We start from the raw sequence: 15000 nt of genomic DNA on the forward strand, positions 1-15000 counted from the left end.
GACGACGTCTTGCTTAGGGTTTTCACACGTCTGTCCTTTGACCTTAGGTCTTACGGAAGCATCAGGAGAAGTATAAAGGAGCTCAGCTCCTGTAAAGCCTTGGAAGGAAGCTGGAGAGTTAGCAGGAGTAGAAGACCCAGTGGCGCCAAGGGAAGCCCTTGAGGCGTCCAACGTACCTACCTCGACCAACAGGTCGTCACACCTACCATTGGTTCAATATTCATCCATCCAGTGTCGGACTTCCGACGAGATATCTTGGCCTGGTTCACTCAACGAAGCGGCGAGCTGTTGCTGAATCGCCGCCATAGTCGGGGCTGCCTCTGCCGGGTCGACGTAACCCGTTGACTTGCCGCCGGGGAAGATTAGGACAGCCAACCTCTTCTCAAGAATGTAGGGCTGTCCCTTGGCGGCGTTCTTGCCAAAACCGCCGACCAAGCCCTCAGGGTTGCCAGGGCGGTGTCTCTAACAGCGGGAGCCTGGAAGAGAGGGTATTTGTTAGTTTTAAGTTTTAAACTTAAGATTAAAACTTAAGTAATAGGCTTAGTCCAAAAACATAGGGGATGCGAGATCCCATATACCAAAACAAGCTTAAGTTTAAAATAAGAGATTAAAATTAAACTTAAGAACTATAACCTTGTAGGGATTAGCGAACGGAGTTTGGGATACTTACCCCGTCTAAGAGCTGGCTCACCAGATCGTAGCAAATAGTGCAGGTCTCGTGGAACCAGACTTGAAGATTCCCGTGCGGAGTCGCGCATGGAGCATGGGATCTGCAGACTTCATGCCCACAGGGGTCCTGGAGCATGGCATTGCATCCTGGATGCTCACAGTTGGTGGTCTGTAAGTGAAAAGATATCATGAGCATCGTAAAAGATATCAACTTACAGGCTAGAGGCTAAAAGAACTCCGCTGCATGCCGGAGCGTGAAAAAATTTTGGGCATAACCCCTCCCTTACCGCCTGAATAGGCTAGAACCCCGGAGAGATCCGGTGTGATAACGTAGGTACGGAGGGATTTTGGCTTAAGGTAGTCTAAATTAAACTTACTATAGTTTAAATTAAATACTAAACACTTAAACCTAAAGCCATAGAACGTACCGGAATAAAAAATCCGGTGCGCGGCGGTGTTCGTGTCGCGATATCAGCGCGACGGGGTGGTTATTAGGAAAGACCAACTGTACGCCTGCAGTCCGCCCGCCAGGGTGCAACTACACCCCTTTCCACGTGGATGCCGGAGCTCCGGTAAATTAAAGAGCACCAGTAAGCCGGGAAAGAGCGAGAGGGGCGAAACAGACTCGAGCTAGCAACGGAGCGACGGAGTAACGACGGAGGGGGGAAGGCAGTCCCCCCCCCTAGTCATCCGAGCGCGCCGTGAAGGCCAGAGAACGGAGGTCAGGTCCAGTCTGGGTCTGTCCAGCCCCCCCTACTCCCTCCGCTAGGGAGAGAGGGAGGCAGGCGCGGGCTATGTGGAGCTGAGCGAGGACAGACACACACAACCACACACACACACACACACACACCCACACACACACACACACACACACACACACACACACCCCCCCCCCCCCCCCCGCCCTATGAAGAGCGGGAGGAGGGTAAGGTGACTGGTGGACAGGCGCCTGGCTGCTCCGTGATCACATAGTGACCATCGGAGCGGTAACATGCGAATACAATGAAACAACATAGCCTAGGATAAGAAAGCAACCAACTAATCAGAGAGATGCTATACAGAAGCACCGAACTGAAGAGCGGAAGCAATAATGGTGGATACCAAGGTAATACATAACCTAGGCTACGTGAAATGCCAGACGCCGTAGGCTAACCTAAAATATAAAATAACCAAAAATCACTTAACGTAGAGAAAGAAAATAAATCAGTAGGAGAAAAAATCCAGGAGTGTACGACTAACCCGAAAGAAAGTCTACCACTCAAAGCTAGCCGGGGCCGATACTAAGAGCTGTGGCTAGGGTCTGGATGGAAGATGCCTACGCAAGGTGAAGAAGACATGCATGCATGACATAAACCCAGTAGGCTGGACCCCTAACATAAAATAGATAACTAACAATAGAGCGTAAGGAAATAAGGGAAGGTTCTGGGTATGGAAGACCAAGAACGAACCCGCCACGAGGCAGAACCATGCTGCCATGCTTCCGACCAAGAGCCCGTATTTATACCTAAAAAACGGCAAATACTGACTCAGGGACGGAAAAAACCCAATAGCAATAACAACTGATTACTTAACTTAGCTGCTGCGATGGCTGCACGCTCCATGACTAATAAATCCAAGATAGGGGCACACAGAGCAAAAAAGGGCACGTGTGTACGCGGTGCGCTAACTGAAAAGGATGGCCACCAGAGGCGCAGCAGTCGGCAGCATGGGGATGGAGTAGTAGTAGTTGCTGCCCACTCTGTGGGTCGGCTCCCCTCTAGTGGGGATTTTGTAGTGGGAGATTTCTATTGGCAGTGGTTCGTGGTAGTGGTCTCACTCGCCATAGGTTCATACGACCGACACCCCCTCTTGGAGGGTGAGCGAGTCAGTAGTACTGACCTTTCTTTATTTATTCTTTATTACTCTGTATGTGTTAGTACATTTACCTTAGAAATAATGGATTAAAGGATATTTCGCTGGCGACACGAACCAATCGTCCCAGAATAGATTTTTCCTTACGTCAAAATCCCTTTTTCATCATTTTATAGGCTGTGTGTGTATGTGTGTGTGTGAGTGTGTGCCTACGCATAGGGTAATGTATATCAAATTGCTAGCTGAGGTAGGGGTTTTTGGGTAACCTAACATACAATACTCCTCATTTAACGATGGGGTTCCGTTCCAGCGACCCCGTCGCTAAGGGAGCTATTCTCTTTATTTCTACTAATTGTACATAACTGAGTATACAATCACACTCACAACTGTGCTTCCACTGCACTCGTTCGTGTTGTAACTTCGAGAGATTTTTGTTTAATTAATAAGGTAGGGTTCAAGTTATGATAATGTCTTATGATAATCCGATTTTACGATGGGGTTAGCAACGTATTTTGAAAATATTTTAAAATTGTTTCCCCAATGATTGAAGGCAGCAGCATACAATCAGGTAGCGAGAGAGACCAAATTACAATAGCCTAACTTTATCCAATCTTTTAGTTAAGCAAATTCAAAAACAGTAAAGGAGAATGATAAAATTGTTGTTTTAACATTATACTTGTTGTGCATAAATGTGTACAGCCATGAACAACTGAACGAGAAACAACTTTTATGCTAAGTAAAACCAAATCGGATTACAACATCTGTTTGGATTGTATTTCAACTATTGTACAATAGTAAACAATTACCGTAGCTATGTTATAAATGACTTTATGTAGAATAGGACTGATGTATTTTTATGAAATAATTTTATTTGTTATAGATAAAAGATCAGGAAGGAAATATACTGTTAAATTTAAATTGAAAGTTGTAGCTGAAGCTGATAAAACTGTTCCAGCTGCTAATGACTATTATCGTGCATCGGCAACAAGGATAAAACTCCTGTAAACTTATGCCATCAAACACAACCGTAGATAAAATTGAGAGAAAATTATTTTAATCAAAACTATTGGGCATGAAAGAACACATAAAAGATAAATAACGCAGAGCTCATATTACGATGAAATCAAGTGAAAATAGTGAACGAAATCACATAGTTGTTTTTACATAATAAACATGCCCCCAATGCAAGCTGTTAACAAAAAATAATTTAGTTCACAACGAGATGTATTCATGCCATATTTTGACTTAAAAAACACTTCGTATAATGAAAAATGACCTTGTCTCATATAAGTACAGTATCTAGATATCCATTTATGAATATTAGAAGCAAGAAAATTCACTCAGAATTTAGTTAAATACAGTGAAATAAACTCATATTTGCTATCAGCTGATTTCCAAAGCAAAACACTGACTGCTATGTATTTATTTTATAGTACGTACATTAATATGAGATATGTACGTATATTATTAGATACAGTGAAGTAATGTACGATGTACGTATAACTTTTTGAAAGATACATGGAAAAGGTGCATATTGTTATGTTTTTATTAGTTATACGTAGCCGTCAGCAGTCTGACTCTGACATCGTTCAATTATACTGATGTCAGACCAAATCTGATTCTCTTTTTGTGTCCAATTTCTTTTTTACTAAATCATCATAGCCAGAATGCATTGAACCTGCAGAATTAGTTTACATTAATAACTATTATACGTATATGTAGTACTATAGAGTATGGCTAGGCTACTGTATTTGTATGTATACAGTATACCATAGTATACGCAAGGCTAATTTTTTTTGATATTCTATTTCTCATTGTATTGAATTATTGTAAGCCAATCTGCATTGAACCTAGAGAATTAGCTGAAATTCATAATTACTATACCATGTATAAAGTATACTGAGTAGTGTTAGGCTACCCTATATTCAAGATACAATTTTGTTCATGAAACTTACCTGTCAGATATATATATAGCTGTATTCTCTGAAGTCCGACAGAATTTCTAAAAACTTACGACACACGTAGTGGGAGTAGGGTGGTTAGTACCCATTCCCGCCGCTGGGAGGCGGGTATCAGGAACCATTCCCATTTTTCTATCAGATTTCTTCTGTCGCCGGTGTTGTAAACATCTGTTTACAGCACCTCCGCCTCAGGATTTTGGAAAACTTTCTTTGCTTGAGTATCCTCTTGACTTTTTGGTTATTTGTTATTGGATCGATAGCTTGGCATACGTGACTTTGGATTGTTTTTGATTTTGGCTTGGTTTTTTCCTTAAATATGTCAGGTTCTAGTTCGGCTAGTGCCAGAGTGTGTATGAAAGACGAATGCAAGGTGAGGTTACCAAAAAGCTTTGGTTGATCCTCACACAGTGTGTAAAGGTTGTAGGGGGCAAGTGTGTAGGTATGATTTTCGCTGCATGGAGTGTGAAAGTTTGAATGATGCTCAATGGAAGACTTATGAATCCTATGTAAATAAATTAGAGCGTGATAGGATCAGGAGGTCTTCCTCCAGGAGTAAATCGGGTAGTAGACAGGGTAATAATGTAACCCCTTCTAACCCTTCTTTAGATTTTGTGACTCCTAACCCCGTAGTGTTGCCTTCGGGCCCTCAAGTGGTGTCTGCTTATTTTAGATTCTTTGAAAACTCTGGAATCTAAGGTTCTAGCCCTTGAAAACAGGGAAAGTGCTAAGTGTAGTGATAGTGCCCCTAGTGAAGTGGAGGGGGCGTCAGATCGGCCCTATAGCGCCTCTAGGCTGGGACCTCTGCCGGACTCCCAGGACTCAGGGAGAGGGCATGTCGAAGGCCGAAGGAGGGTTACGGGGATCCCCCACCGATCTGACGTCCCTTCAGCAGTACCTGTTGACGCTTCCCAGGCTGCTAAGGAGCGTGCTCGAGCACGTGTCCTAAAGGATTGTTTCTCGTCTTCCGACGCGTCCTCCCCGCGCAAGGGGTGGGAATCTCGTTCGGATTCGCGACCTTTGAAGAGGACGTTTCAAGATCAGGACGCTTCACGTCCATGCTTTGTCGGATTGGCATTCTTCTCCGGAAAGCGTGTCCTTTCCGCCCCAGAAGAAGGCTAGGTCGTCTTCCGATGATGACGTCTTTGAGCGCCCCAGTCGCTCTAGAGCAAAAAGGCTGTTCCTGGAGAAGGAAGAAGCGTCCCCTCGCCCCCTCACCTTCTCGCAGGCATGGATCTTCTCCTCGTATAGATCCTTCGCAGACGGAGAATCTAATCCTTGCTATGCAGCGACAACTGGATGCTTTACTTAAGCAGAAGGAAACGGTTTCTGGCCGTAAGAAGGACGATAGACTTCCGATCAAGAGATCAAGACGTCTTCTCCGCCTGCTCGTCTTTCGTCCCCGTTTCATGGTATTTCGTCGTCTAGACTTCGTTCTCCCCAGCGTTTGTCTAGAGGTGGAAGTAAACGTCAGGAGAGAGAGAGGTTTCTTCATTCTGCCTCTCTTCTCGACGTGAGGACGCTCGGCGTTCCGACATCGACGTTTCTGATGAAGATGCTTTAGTTTCTGACGGACGGAATTTGGTACGCACCGCTCCGCTTCGTCATGCTTGTGTTGACGTTCATCGGGACCGCCTCGTCAAGTGTCAATTCCTGTCTCTTCGCGGGACGATCGTAGAGACGCTTCGAGGGACGCTAGGAGGGACGCTCCGCTCATCGCTTCTTTGGACGCTTCGTTGGACGCTCAGTTGGACGCTGATTTGGACGCTTCTTTGGACGCGGGCGGAGGGACCGCTAGGTTAGACGCTCCGATGGACGCTAAGAGACATCATCTTAAGAGCGTCTTGGACGCGAGTACGGAAGTTCGCTCTCGATCGGATGTTGTTCCCGAGTCTTTAGATGACGCTACACGTCTTCCTTCTACTTCGCGTTCTACTCAAGTTGTGATTGCTGTTCCTGTATCGGTTTAACGATTCTGTTAAGGATACGTTACCCTCTTCTTCTCGTCATCGGTCTGATAGGAGACTTGGAGTGGAAAGGTCTTCACCTCATTTCTTCGGAGTTTAACTCGGGTAAGGAAGAAGGGGAATTGAGCTGTTCTTCGGAGGAGGTTGATGAAGACAACCCTCGACGTCGTCTTCAGACTATCAAGTTTTGGCTCGGCTGCTCCGTGATTCTTTTGGAGATACCTTCCTTCCTGCTGCTCCTCCTTCTCCTCCATCGCAGTTTTCGTCGTCGAAAGCTAAGAAGACACAGGGTTTGTTAAGATGAAAACGTCTTTGTCTACAGAGGGCTTTCCGGAAAGTTAACACTTGGATGGAGACTAGGAAAGCTAAAGGAAGCAACCACTTTCGCCTGCCTCCGTCTAGGCTTAGCGGTAAGGCAGGGATGTGGTATGAAACCGGTGAGGGAGTTAGGTTGAAGGTTCCGACGTCAGCACAGGGAGATTTCGCCAGCGTTGTAGATGCTGAGGAAGAGCTCTGTTAGCCTCAGCGAAGGTGTCGTGGACTACGTCAGAGATGGATCATCCGTTGAAGGGTCTGTTTAGATCCTTAGAAGTATTTAAACTTCTTAGACTGGTGTCTGCGGAGTACTAGACAACCAGTCGCGTAAGCCAGATTCGATCAGCTTGGGGGAGCTCTCCAGTGTTTTGTCATGCATGGACAAGGCCGTCAGGGATGGCTCAGAGGAATTAGCATCTCATTTTTCAGCAGGCGTGTTGAAGAAGAGATCGCTGTATTGTAATTTTGCGGCTAAGTCTGTCTCTCCCGCACAGAAGACAGAACTTTTGTATGCGCCGTTCTCGAGTCATCTCTTCCCCCAGGCTTTGGTGAAGGATCTGGCAGTAAGTCTGCAGGAGAAAGCTACTCAAGACCTTTTGACGCAGTTGTCGAGACGTCCTGCTGTCCCTTCCACGTCTTCAGGAGTTCAGTCTTTTAAGAAGCAGAAGCCCTTTCGAGGAGGATCTTCAGCTAGATCTGTATCCCGAGGAAGAGGTCTTCCTAGAGGTAGAGCCCGCTAAGTCCAGGGGCAAGAAGTGAGAATGCGTGCCTTCAGTCACCGGTAGGAGCCAGGCTTCAGTTGTTTGGAGGAGCCTGGAGAGAAAGAGAGGCAGACACCTGGTCTCTCAACATCATAGAGAAGGGGTACAAGATTCCGTTCGTAAAGCCTCCCCCTCTGACTTTCCACTCCCAGGGACTTGTCCCCGTCGTATCCTCAAGAAAAGCAAAGGATTCTTGGCGATCTGCTCGAGCAGATGCTCGAGAAACGAGCAGTGGAACAGGTCTTAGACCTGGCTACGCCAGGATTTTACAACAGATGTTTCTTGTTCCGAAACACTCGGGAGGGTGGCGGCCAGTCTTGACGTAAGTCGTCTGAACCTCTTTATAGAAAAGCAAAAGTTCAAGATGGAGACACCTCAGTCAGTTCTGGGGCCCTTAAGACCGGGGGATTGGATGGTATTCCACTCGATCTTCAGGACGCCATACTTTTCACGTCCGATACACCCCCAGTCTATGAAGTACCTTCGGTTCGTCCTGAAAGGAAAGGTGTTTCAGTTCAGGGCTCTCTGTTTCGGTCTGAGTACGGCCCCATTTGTGTTCACCATCTTAATGAAGAATTGGCGAGGTGGCTCCATCTTTCCAACATCAGGATCGCGCTCTACTTGGACGACTGGCTCATCCGAGCTTCTTCGCAGACCCGGTGCCTGGAGGACCTGAAAACGACTCTGTCTTTAGCTGCGTCCCTGGGACTTCTGGTGAACTTCGAAAAGTCACATCTGACCCCACACAGTCCATCGTGTATCTGGGGATTCAGATGGATTCAGTGGCTTTTCGGGCTTTTCCGTCCCAGGAAAGTCAGCAACAAGGCATAGAGAAAGTGTCAGCCTTTCTAGGGAAGGATTCATGCTCGGTGAGGGAATGGATGAGTCTGCTGGGGACCATTCCTCGCTGGAGAAGTTTGTTTCCCTGGGGAGGCTACATCTCCGACCTCTTCAGTTCTTCCTGTCGGACAATTGGATAGAGAAGGACAACTTCGATATGATCCTAACCATCTCAGAAGAGGTGAAGAGCCATCTAAGATGGTGGCTCGATCCGTTAAAGCTCTCAGAGGGCATATCCCTCAAGCTTTCGGAACCCCGACCTAGTGTTGTTCTCCGACGCGTCATCCACGGGGTGGGGTGGGGAGCAACACTAGGGGGGGGAGAAGTGTCAGGCACCTGGAGAGGGGAACAGGTAGCCTGGCACATCAACTTCAAGGAGCTGGCAGCGGTTCAATTAGCGCTCCAGTTCTTTCAGGACAAAGTCTCCCGTCGAGTAGTTCAAGTCAACTCGGACAATACCACAGCCCTGGCATACTTGAAGAAACAAGGAGGAACTCACTCTCGCTCCCTGTTCGCTCTAGCGAAGAAGAAATCTGATTTGGGCGAAGGCAAGAGAGATCACGATCTTGACAAGGTTCGTTGCTGGAGTCGAGAACGTCCGGGCGGAACTCCTCAGTCGACAAGGTCAGTTGCTGCCGACAGAGTGGACCCTCAATCAGGACGTATGCCAGGAGCTGTGGAGTCTTGGGGACGCTTGCCCCGGTGGACGTTTTTGCAACCGCAAGGACGGCGAGACTTCCTCTTTACTGCTCCCCAGTTCTCGATCCGGGGGCAGTTAGCAGTGGACGCCCTGTTATGGGATTGGACGGGCCTAGAACCTCTACCCATTTCCCCCTTCAAGATTCTGGGGAAGTGATGAGAAAGTTCACAGCTTCGGAGGGGACGAGGATGACGTTAATCGCCCCCGCTTTTGGCCTGCAGCGATCTGGTTCACAGAGGTGATGTCCTACCTGGTGGATTTTCCGAGATCTCTTCCGTTAAGGAGAGATCTACTCAAACAGCCCCACTTCGAGAGGTACCACAAAAACCTCTCCGCTCTGAGTCTGACTGCGTTCAGACTATCCAGAAGTTGGCCAGGAGCGAGAGGTTTTTCGAAACCTGTGGCTAAAGCTATCGCCACCGCGAGAAGACCTTCGTCAATCGGCGGGTTTACCAGTCGAAGTAGGCAGCTTTAGGAGCTGGTGTAGGAAGAAAGGAGTTTCCTCTTACCACGACCTCTGTGAGCCAGATCGCCGACTTCCTTCTTTATCTCAGACGAGATTTGAAGCTCGCAGTGTCAACCATTAAAGGCTACAGAAGTGTCTTGTCTGTAGTTTTTCGACATAGAGGTCTGACCTGCTAATAATAAAGACCTACATGATCTACTGAAATCTTTTGAGACCACCAAGGTACCGATAGCTAAGTTGCCTTCGTGGAATCTGGACGTGGTTCTCAAGTTTTTAACGTCAAGCCGCTTCGAACCTATTTACTCTGCCTCTTTGCGAGATTTGACGAAGAAGACTGTATTCCTAACTGCTCTGGCGACGGCGAAGAGGGTTAGCGCGATACAGGCGATTAGTAAACACGTCGGCTTCAAAGGGCATAATGCAATCTCTCTTTGAGTATGTCATTCCTGGCTAAGAATGAGAAAAAAAAAAAAACCCTTCCAACCCTTGGCCTAAGACGTTCGAAATAAAAGGTATGGCAGAAATCATTGGTCAAGAGCCAGAAAGAGTCCGTGTCCTGTTAGGGCTCTTAAAGAATATCTTCGTAGGGACAAAGGAGTGTAGAGGTTCTGCGGAGAACTTATGGTGTTCGGTTAAGAGGCCTAATATGCCCATGTCTAAGAATGCACTGGCATTCTTTTTGAGGAACACCATTAAGGAGGCGCACGCTTATTGTCAAGATAGTGACTTTAAGCTTTTAAAAGTTAACGCTCATGAAGTAAGGGCTATTTCGACTTCTATAGCCTTTCAGAAAAATATGGCTCTCAAAGATTTTAAGTGCCACTTTTTGGAGAAGTAACTCGGTGTTCGCCTCGCACTATTTACGGGAGGTCAGAAACGACATATGAGAACTGTTACTCTCTTGGACCATACGTCGCCGCAGACACTATCTTTTGGGGCAGAGGTAGCACTCATCCTTTCCCATAGAAAAGGGTAGGCGAGTTTTTAATGTTTCGTAATGTTTTTGGTTGTAGGGTCGGCCGCCGATGCAGGTCCTTCACTTCCCTTCTTTTAGCCGTTGGTATATGGGAGTATTTTGATTTAGGCTAACTTGAGGTGGTGGTTTTGCCTCGTTGTCCTCTTGAGTATGGTCATGGTCTAGTCACATTGTGGTCTCGTCCCCGTTGGCAGATCATCTAGAGCGCACCAACTACACAGGTCTCTACCATTGTTGGTAACTCTAGTGAAGCAGATGCAGGCTTGGGTGACAGTAATCACGAAGTCAGCTATGCTAACAGGTAAGGAACCAAGATGTCAATCATCACTCATATATATGTATTCCTAAATCCTTTTCTGTCTCTCCCACCGCCAAAGGTGGGATTCAGCTATATATATATCTGACAGGTAAGTTTCATGAACAAAATGATATTGTTAAGATACAATAAAGTTTGTTCATACTTACCTGGCAGATATATATATTTTAAGTACCCACCCACCTCCCCTCAGGAGACAGTGAGATAGAAATCTGATAGGAAAATGGGAATGGTTCCTGATACCCGCCTCCCAGCGGCGGATGGGGTACTAAAACCACCCTACTCCCACTACGTGTGTCGTAAGTTTTTAGAAATTCTGTCGGACTTCAGAGAATACAGCTATATATATATCTGCCAGGTAAGTATGAACAAACTTTATTGTATCTTAACAATATCATTTTTCCAACAAACTATGGGTTTTTTTGGAACTTAACCCCATCATAAGTAGGAGAATACCTGTACCGGACCGGTCATAAAGTCGTAAAATGAGTACGCTGTTAAGTGAGGCGTACCTGTAATCTAAGTTAAGTATATCTTAGTTTACCCAGACCGCTGAGCTGATTAACAGCTCTCCCAGGGCTAGCCTGAAGGATTAGATATTTTTATGTGGCTAGGAACCAATTGGTTACCTAGCAACAGGACCTACAGCTTTTTGTGGGATCCAAACCCCATTATATCGAGAAATCAATTTCTAAGCAGAAATAAATTACTCTGATTCCACGTTGGCAGAGCAGGGAGTCCAACTCGTGACTACCGAATCGGTAGGCAAGCACATAAACCACTCGTCCAACGAGGAACTACCTGTAATCTAAACATAGGACTATTTTACTGCCATTATCTTGTGGTTGTCACCTTCACTGTGACACCGTGGTCATTGATCTTTTGGAACTGTGTTGTTTTCCATGGTTGGGAATTGAACACAGCTCTTTGTGCTGTAAAGAGACACATGAAATACCAGACTTTCATTAGATATTGTAAAAGGAATAACTTTTTCATTTGGTCTGGTATGGAATGCCTTTGCAACCTGTCATGGTAATTGCTTTATAGCAAAGAAAGATAAGTTACAAGAAATTAAAATGCATTTTCTTCAAGTAGGTCTGCAGCAGGAGACTTTCGCGCACATGTTGGAGGCCCCTGTTCTCATGATTGTTCTAGAATCGCCAGGCGTGTTATGGAACTCGACAGGAGCCAACATGTCGTCAGAACATGATGCAATATTTCGCCGAGAACCTTCTAAGACGTTCTTGTCATCTCGGGAGTCTGTGATGTTCGCTGGTAGGCCCCGCCCCCAGATTGCTGTATAAATACGACTGACGAAGTAGGAGAGATCAGAGATCATCAGTGAGAGATCAGCAGCAGAGATCATCAGTGAGAGATCAGCAGCAGAGATCATCAGTGAGAGACCAGCAGCAGAGATCAACAGTAAGAGACCAGCAGAGATCATCAGATCATCAGAGAGATATAAGAGAAGAAGGAACAGATGAAGGATCAGAGAGGAAAAGGCGCTCAAGAGTTTGGTTGAATTCTGGTCAAGTCGTCGTCAGGAGTGGACAACCGAGTTATTTCGACGTTGAGCAAACCTTCAGAGAAGAAACGTTCTATAAGAGATTTCGAGGAGTTCCTGCCCTTCGAGTATCAAGAATAGACATTGCTTTCTGCAGTATGGAGTCAAGAAGGCGTCGGAAGTTATACTGTTATAGTTCTCCTATGTGAAGTTGTCGCTTCGAGGATTGATTGTTGACCGTTGAGAAACTGGCCAGCAAGTATTTTCATTGCCTCACCGTTTCCCCAGTTCACGCATTGTAAGATTTTACTTTTGTTATGTAAATAGGAGAAACCATTCTGCATTTATCTTTGTTAGTAAGCTTGTAAATAAACCTTTGTTCTGTTTTTGTATCTTTTTATATTCGTATCCCCAGTTTCAACTGTTGGTGTTGAATTCTTTTTGTTTTTAATATCGGACCTGTAGCGGACCTTTCACGGGGTCTGTGACACAACCCCCAGATGCTCTGTTATCCCATTTTAAAGAAGGCTGTTATAGAATATAATTTGGTATTCTAAGATTATTATAAAGCTTTCTAATAGAACATTGGCACTTGTAGTAATTCAGAACACCTCATAGAGAATGGCGAACATAACAGCATTAGCCACACATTGCTTAACTCAAAAGTAATCATTGAATACGTATGGTAGCAATATGACATTTGCCACACAGTGGTTTGTGCACATGTGATATTTTTGCCCAAGTTATATTAACTAATGGTTGTCATTTCAGTATTAAGGACGATAGAAAGGGTAAATCTTAGTGGACAAGTCAAGAATTCTGATGAGTGGATCTGCAAGTTGTATGATGATTTTAACAAGAATAAATACTTTGTTGCCAGAACTGTAAGTATTACTTTGATTCTATGTAACATATTGAGCAGATTATCATTATAATGAATGTTTCAGGAGCCCATAGCATTTATTTTTAGATTCAGTGGAGTTACTTGGAGTTGTTGATAAAAGTGGTGAAAATTTGACTAAGGTAAAGTTAAAAAAAGGTTTGACAACTAGGACAGAAGAGACCAAAGGCTATGTATAATAAGGAAAATTCAAGTGTAGCAAAGTCACTACAAAGCACCTTTGTAATTAATTTTTTTTATGTTATTAGTGATGTTAACATGTAAAATCTATACAAAGAATTGCTGTGCTTTTAGGTAAACTCACGTTGAATCAAATTTTTTTTTTTAATGTTCAGTATATACAACTTTATGCTCAAATTTTAGGCTCTATAGTAAGGATAATCTAAATGTCAAAACTTGTACCAAAATCATTTTTACAATTGTCATATGAACAACAAAATATTCAAAAGAAAATTTTCCTTGACAGGAACTGTAAGTGATTAGAGGACAAAACTTACTTTAGCCTAGAGTCTTTGTATGAAGTACTGTTCTTATTCTTTTTACAGGAGAAGATGTCAGATAATAAGAGAGATGAAGCTGAAGCAGCAAGAAGGAGGGACCACATTTCACATTTTATTTTACGTTTAGCATACTGCAGAACTGAGGAGCTGAGACGTTGGTTTATTCTTCATGAGACAGATCTCTTTAAAGCTCGTTTTCTGCATGTTTCCAAAAGTAATCAAGATAATATTAGAACATTCATGTCTCAGAATAACCTGAATTTTGAACCAGTAAGTGTGTATTGTTGCATATCTAGACTTCCATGGACATCTCATTGTAAAGATATTTTTGTTCTTGTATGTGGAAATTTGCAATCATTGCATACCCTCTCCTATCTATTGAGAGCTTTTGATCCTTTACTAAACTTTTATTTTTTCGTAGCAACCCCATTAATAATATATATGCTCAAACATTTTAGTTATAACCTATTGACATCTCTACTATAATTGTCTTTAATGTCCCCAAGATCAGAGAAAGAAAAAAAGTCAAGTCTCACTGCAGTTGCTGCTGGACCCCTCATGAATGTATTAGCAACAACCTCACGTCTTTAATCCTTAAGTGCTGTTATCAGTTCTGTTTCCATTCTCCATGCGTATTATTTGACGAGGGTCACTTCCAGTATATTTCTTAATTTATTTCATGTAGGATGACTTACCTACTGTTAAAGACAGCCATGTCTTCATGCTGGCATGCAAAGCAGCAATTTAGAATTAAGATTGCTTAGCAGACCTGGATGACCATCTAGTTCACCTGTTCACCAGGTGTCATTAAAATGTAGCTTTTTTAAAATTACTCATGTTGCTTCAGCGGATGGTTGCCTGTACTTTGCTGTTTTATAATAATAATGATAATAATATCCTTTATTTCAGCTCAAGGCCTTATACATGGAATATACAAAATACAATCAGTAACATACCCAATCTAGATACATGAGATATGATAATGAAATGAATAATCGGCACTTATCCACAAAATAGCTGAGGTAGCATAAAAGATAGTAATCATAATACTGGTAATAACAGTAAAAATGCATTGAGAGTTATAGTTAGTGCTCAGATTATATAACTTAAATTTCAACTAGAGACCTTAGGTGGTTACAGTAGTCAGGTCCAGAGGGCTAAATACGAAAATTGATTGTAAAAGAACTTTAACTTGATAGTATTCACAGTAATAATGAAAAAGTAAAATATCAGCAGTAAATATAATAATAATGACAGAATCTGCAGATGACACCTT

At 44.1% G+C, this 15000-nt stretch overlaps 1 protein-coding gene across 3 annotated transcripts in view; it reads left to right on the forward strand.

Annotated features, from left to right (window-relative positions):
- LOC135210923 (DNA primase large subunit-like) overlaps positions 1 to 15000 on the forward strand; it is a 290700-nt gene that overhangs the window by 118277 nt on the left and 157423 nt on the right. For all 3 annotated transcript variants that reach the window (XR_010313592.1, XM_064243889.1, XM_064243888.1), the window contains exons 3-4: positions 13095 to 13207; positions 13770 to 13994. Coding sequence is in view for 2 of the 3 variants with exons in the window: in XM_064243889.1 (XP_064099959.1) it covers positions 13095 to 13207; positions 13770 to 13994 (338 nt within the window). In the remaining variant the exon portion in view is untranslated. The remainder of the gene's footprint in view (positions 1 to 13094; positions 13208 to 13769; positions 13995 to 15000) is intronic.

This window comes from Macrobrachium nipponense, chromosome 4, assembly GCF_015104395.2.
Source record: "Macrobrachium nipponense isolate FS-2020 chromosome 4, ASM1510439v2, whole genome shotgun sequence".
Lineage (NCBI taxonomy): Eukaryota > Metazoa > Arthropoda > Malacostraca > Decapoda > Palaemonidae > Macrobrachium > Macrobrachium nipponense.